Genomic DNA, 6,000 nt, shown 5'->3' on the forward strand with positions numbered 1-6,000 from the left:
GATATTGGTTATAAAAAAAGACAGAATTCAAGAATAACTCAGTACTTTGAGCAACTAGAATGATGAAGCAGCCATTCACTAATGTGGGAAATATTACAAAAGGAGCAAATTTTCAGGGGAAGAGGAGGAATTCAGTATCAGTTGAGATGTCTATCACACATCTTTGTGGAAGTGTTAAGAAACCAGATATCCAAGATCAGGAGGGAGCTCTGAGCCAGAAATATATATTGGAACCCATCAGATAGAGATGGTATGTGAAGCAATGAGGCTGGGTGGGATCTCAAGAAATCTATTGTAAATAGAAACAGAAATTCAAAGACTAAGCTCCAGGGAGGTCAGGATGATGCATTGTAGTAGGGAAGATGAGGAGATAAACAATGGTGAAGAACTAGGAGGAATATAGTCAGAGAGGGAGAAAACCATCAGAGGTTGGTGTCCTGGAAGCCAAATGATGAAAAGAAGCAGACACAGATCAACTATGAAATGTTGCTAATGGGTCATTTAAGAAAAAATTACAAAGTGCTACATAAGTAAGAGGTAGTATTTGAGTTCACAAGGTGTTTTTATGAAGAAAACCGGGTAATGAAAACTTTACTTGGAGATAATACTAACGCTCTCGACTTGATCTTGATGTTATTTTCATTGTGTTGCTTCCTCTCTACATATTAAAATGTGAAGTATATAATACTTTACACATTTAAAAAGTTTCTACTTAACTATGTGCTCTTATGTAAAAAAAGGAAAAGAATTTTAGGTTGTTAATTTTTAACGTGACTACATGAGATAACGCTAAATCTATTAGTTCCATTAAAATTCCTTTCTGATTCAAATATGCAGGCTAACGGAGGATATAATCAAACTACTGCTCCATTGAAAGAAAGGCCCTGATTAATATAAAAGATATATATTTGATTTATGTCAAGTGGTAACACAGGTAATGCTTTGGATACTCAGCATAAAACACTTTAATGGAATATTATTGCTCCAAATATACCATACCAAAATTAAACTGAAAATAGAAGACTACTAAATCATGGCTGACAGGAAGCTAAACGCAGCAAGCTAAAATGTATTCCTAATGCTCATCCAGTTCTAGCTGAACCCCTTGGGTCAGTTTGGGTCATTATTAGTTTGGAATAATTCCAAATGACTCCCTAGAGTTATATTCACTGTTATATTCAGTGGCTTTAGCAAATTCCGAATAGGCCTCATGTCACAAAATCATAGTTTCTCCTATTCCTTTTAGCTGGAGTGATCTCTTCAAAAAAGCAAGTTTGATCAAGTTAATCTAATTAATGTGTTACATAAATAACCCTACAGGATTTTCTATTCTCAGGAGAGACCTTAACCTGAGTCTATGTAAGAGTCTCTCAACTTGCTCAACTCCTTTTCACTTGATCTCAGTTCCTAAAGTCATGGTCCTACCTTACCCTACAGCTCCAATCTTTTCTCCCCCTTTCTTTGTTTATTCCTATTGATCTTTCAAATAATTGTTTACCTCTTTACTGTCTGTCTCTCCCCAGACCTCTCTGCTACAGTCATTTATTAAGAGAATAGATGTTTTTAATGAGAGCAGGGCCTTACTACAACCTCAGTATCAAGAATACTGCCTGGCACGTATGAGGCACTCAACAAATATTTAAATATATTCTCCAGAAGTCAGCACTAATGTTACTTCCTTAAAGAAGCCTTCCTTGACCTTCTGTCAATGACACCAATTTCATTTTCTCAAAGAACTCCCATGCTTTTCTTCTGGGTCCTAGGAAAGATCCAGTGCAATCTTCTAAAACAGTTCCAAGAGGTATTAGTACAAAGGCATTTCTGAATCAAAACCTTCAACCTTCTCTTCCACCCCCACCCTCAGCATTGACTGCCATTAATTAACTCAAACATTCTCTCACATCTCTTGAATTTTAACAGATATCAAGAGTAAACTGTAATGGTTGAGGCGGAAGGTCAATATTAAACCCGAATTAAGTTAGACTCAGGAATAAGGTAAGTTTACCAATTCTTTCTAGCTTTCTGTGACAGCTGTAATGATAGATAATAAGAAAATTTTCTTTTCCATGGCTAGCCTGGTGAATAATATCCTACAGAAAAGGCATCTACAAGGGAAATATCAGAGACTAAAAAACCTGCTAAAATGATTTTAAGGCATGTTTCCCTATATGCAGAATGTTTACACTGATTTTTCTTAGCATACGATTCAAGTAGCACATGCACAAAGTACCACAGGCATTTCAAAGACACAGGTAATAAGCTGCATTTGCAAATATATCCCACACTCTTTTTTCCCCCAAGTAACATGATAGCTTCAGTGTTCTCCAGGAGTAGTAATGAGGGCAATTACGTCTCTGGCTCTTTTTAGGTAAGATACATAATTCAGCAGTAATGTTAACAATGCACATAGTATCCATTAGTAGTGTCATATTGCTCTACCCTTTGTAGCTCTCTATGTATTTAAATGCCCTAAGTGAAGTTCTATTTTAACAGGTAAAGAACAAAAGCACAATAAAACAAAGAGCAACACATTTCTATTTCCAAAATTATTTTTCCTTAAATCTATTTCTCAATGTTCATGTTTCTCCATAGTGAAATGAATATTTAATGTTGGTTTAAAACAATCTCTTCCATTTTCAAAGTCAGTATAGTAACTTTATCAAATATATGTATGGTTTTCAGAAAAATCAGGAAAACTTGAAAATAAGCAAAAGAGATAACTTGCTGTTCTTCAGTCCAACACTATGCTTGATTATTACTGACTGGGCTATTTTACAAACGGGTAAGATTAACTTAAAGAGATTTTTGTCCGGCACAGATGCAAGATCTAATCAGTAGGAAGATAACCCCAAACTTACTGCTTATGTTCCTGTAGGACATTAACTATTTTTGTGTCCAATCCAACAATCTTACCTTGAGATTCTTTAAGGTTTCCTATAAATACTTAACCTCCTCCAATTTTCATATGAAGTGGCTTTTAGCATCTCATGAGTTAAGTAATAAATTAAGTAATAAATTGAATCAAAATCACTGATACATGTTCATTCATAACTGTCATGAGAGTTTTGATTTTACCTTTCAGAAAATTATATTGTAACTGTTTTGAAGATTCCATCAAGATGCACAAGTGAACTAACAGAACTAATTAAACAACCTTGTTCTTTTCACACAGAGATATTTCTTACAGAACTTTTGAGTTCTACATAAACCAAAACCTCAAAGTTTAGAATTTTCAGTCTATGTGGTAAACATTTTAGAGCAAGGCATCTTGGTTTTATTCACGTTTGTATTCTTAGGATCCAGTTTGGGGCCAAGTACCTACAATGTGTTCAATAATTGTTAATAAAACTAGCTCCCACATGTTTGATGGCAACATCCACCAGAGGAGAAAAGTCTTAGTAGTCTAATACTATTGCTGCTTTTACTATTAGTATTAATCTTAGTAGTGTTTGCAATAATCTGGTCAGCTGGAAGAAGGAAGCCATGTTCTAGATGCCTTGAATGTGAAGACAGAGTTTCTGCCTAAGTTGCAGGAATTCTCACTGTACAAGGACACGTGTGGCAAGTACAGACCAGAATTTAACTCATCCTGCAAAGAAAGAGTGAACCTTGAACTCCTCAAAAACTACAAACCTCAAGAACTACAAAACTACAAAGAACTATAAACCTACGAGCTGCACGACCACAAAACTGGATATAATCTGGAATTACAAACATCAAAAAATTTGCAAAAACATAAAAAAAATGTGTTCCATGGGAATATACCTCAATTCTAGAAAATCAGTAATGTAATACGTTAAATAAAAATTGTTTTTTAATTCACTCAAAAGGCCAGATTTCCTTAGCTGTATATATTCCATAAGCAAAGGACATACAAGAACTGTAGAATACAACAGAGATCTACAAGGCATCTGAGATCCAAGAAAACAAGCACAACATATAAATGCAAAATAACAGACTCAAAGCAATGAACTAGGATCAGATGCTACCCTGGGTTTATTTCCAGACTAACCTGAAGATATAAATCTGTATCTGTGCATGAGGGATTATTAGGGTCAAAGCTACCTATTGAATAAGTTATGCAACACATACTCAAATTCTATTTGCTACCAGAAAATCCTAGTAAGAGACCTACACTTCACTGCCAACAACATAGGACTATCTGATAACTGCATTCACATTTCTATGTGGTAGAAGGTTCAATCACTATCTAAGCATTTCCCTCTTTGCTTTTAACTCAGGCCAGTGTTCATTATCACCACTCAGCACACTTGCCATTTCCTTCCCTCTCCTTATAGAATCGGGTTGCCCACGGAAGGAAGGTCAATGTAATACTTTAACACCTAAAATACCTGTGAAATGGTAACTGTCTAGCTGCTCTTAACCACCTCCACCAAATTCTTTAAAAAATTTTACATGATGTTTGGCCCAAGGAAGGCAGTACCTCTTCCTAAGAATCGTGAAAAAACGGCAGATCTGAAACTCGAATACGTGAGGGAATGTTTTTTACTTTAAAATACTACTACTTCTTTTCACTTAGAGAAATTTAATGTATGAAGATTTATTTTCCGGGGTAGTCTTTTAAATTAATGTTTATTCCTTATTATTTTAAAATTTATATTTGGTTATTTTGCACAAAAGGTCATAGGGACTACATCTGTATCAATGGCAAGGAAAGCCCATGCTCAGTATGTTTATCATCTTCTCCCTCCATTTACACTCTTTAAACGTCTTGACCTTACAAAAGGCTTTATTATAAAAACGTATGATTATTACATATTAAAAAAACAGTACGATTATTACCAAAATTCAGAGGAAAACTGACATCATCTACAGGACAGATGCACCCTAACGATGTACCCAAACTAAAAAGATTGATTTTTTATGAGCTGAGCCTTTTTTATCCCCTTAAAATGATTCTAAGTAATAAACTGCACTCAGTGAAGAAAATGACCAAATTTTACAGGGGAAATCTCTCCTAAACAGGGGGACGCCTATGGCAGGAAGGGAGGAGGCACTTTAAATTGACCTCAAGAATTGTAAAAGCAATATTATGGCTCACTGACATTTCTCAATCGAGAAACACATCCATCACCAAAAAAAAAAAAAAAAGTACAACCTCTTAAGTGAGTGGACACCCTTCACCCTTCAAACTGCCTAAGGGAACAGACCCAAAGAATTTAATTAAAAGTGATTACTCGGCCTAGAAACGTGCTTTTGTTTTAGAAACTGTCTAAATACCAGCGGGACTTTCTGTTGCCCGAATCCAGCCCGAGGACAACAAATTGGTCAACGGCGGAAGTCGCCTGACGAAACGACTGCAACATGAAATCCAGTTTTATGATCATAACAAAACCTTCCTTCCGGGGCCAGGCAATAACTTGAGAAAACGTCCTTTGGGACGCAAAGGCAATCACAAGCCCCTCGTCGCCGGCCAGAGAGAAAGCGATGGGCCCTCCGGCGCCGAGCGCGGGGAAGACGTGCAGCTCCCCGTTACAGCGTCCGAGGGGCCGCGGCTCGGGCCGTGGCTCGCGCCCCGCCCGCCTGCCGCGGCCCCGGCACCTCCCTCGGGCCCCGAGGCCGCCCGGGCACCAGCACTGACCTTCCGCAGGGCCGAGACCAACAGTCCCCGCCATTTCGGACTGTTCTCTTCGCTGTAGAACTCGTAAGGCTGCGGCGCCTGCTGCATGGCCCCGGCGGCAGCGCCTCCGCATCGGGGGCGGCCCGCGGGCCGAAACGGGCCGGGCCGGTGATCTGACAGGCAGGGCGCGGGCCGCCTAGCCTCACCGGCCGCCGCCGCCTCCCGCCCGGGCCGCGGTTACGGCCGAGGCGGCTCGGAGGCGGCGCCGGCGGGCTGGCGGGCGGGGGCTCCGGGGGCGGCTTCCTCGGCCCCGCGACCTCGCCTCGCGCAGCGTCCTCAGGGGAAGCGCGGCGGCCCGTGAGCCCGAACGGCCCTCGGCTGCGACCAAAGCGACGGCCTCCTTTCCCAGTGGCGCTGGC

At 39.7% G+C, this 6,000-nt stretch overlaps 1 protein-coding gene across 1 annotated transcript in view; it reads right to left on the reverse strand.

The window, feature by feature from the left end:
• SOS2 (SOS Ras/Rho guanine nucleotide exchange factor 2) overlaps nucleotides 1–5,777 on the reverse strand; it is a 105,383-nt gene extending 99,606 nt beyond the window's left edge. The window contains exon 1 of the mRNA XM_061429776.1: nucleotides 5,603–5,777. Within this exon, the coding sequence (XP_061285760.1) occupies nucleotides 5,603–5,689 (87 nt within the window). The 5' untranslated portion in view covers nucleotides 5,690–5,777. The remainder of the gene's footprint in view (nucleotides 1–5,602) is intronic.
• Nucleotides 5,778–6,000: the final 223 nt, after the last annotated feature.

This window comes from Bos javanicus, chromosome 10, assembly GCF_032452875.1.
Source record: "Bos javanicus breed banteng chromosome 10, ARS-OSU_banteng_1.0, whole genome shotgun sequence".
In the NCBI taxonomy this organism is placed as follows: domain Eukaryota; kingdom Metazoa; phylum Chordata; class Mammalia; order Artiodactyla; family Bovidae; genus Bos; species Bos javanicus.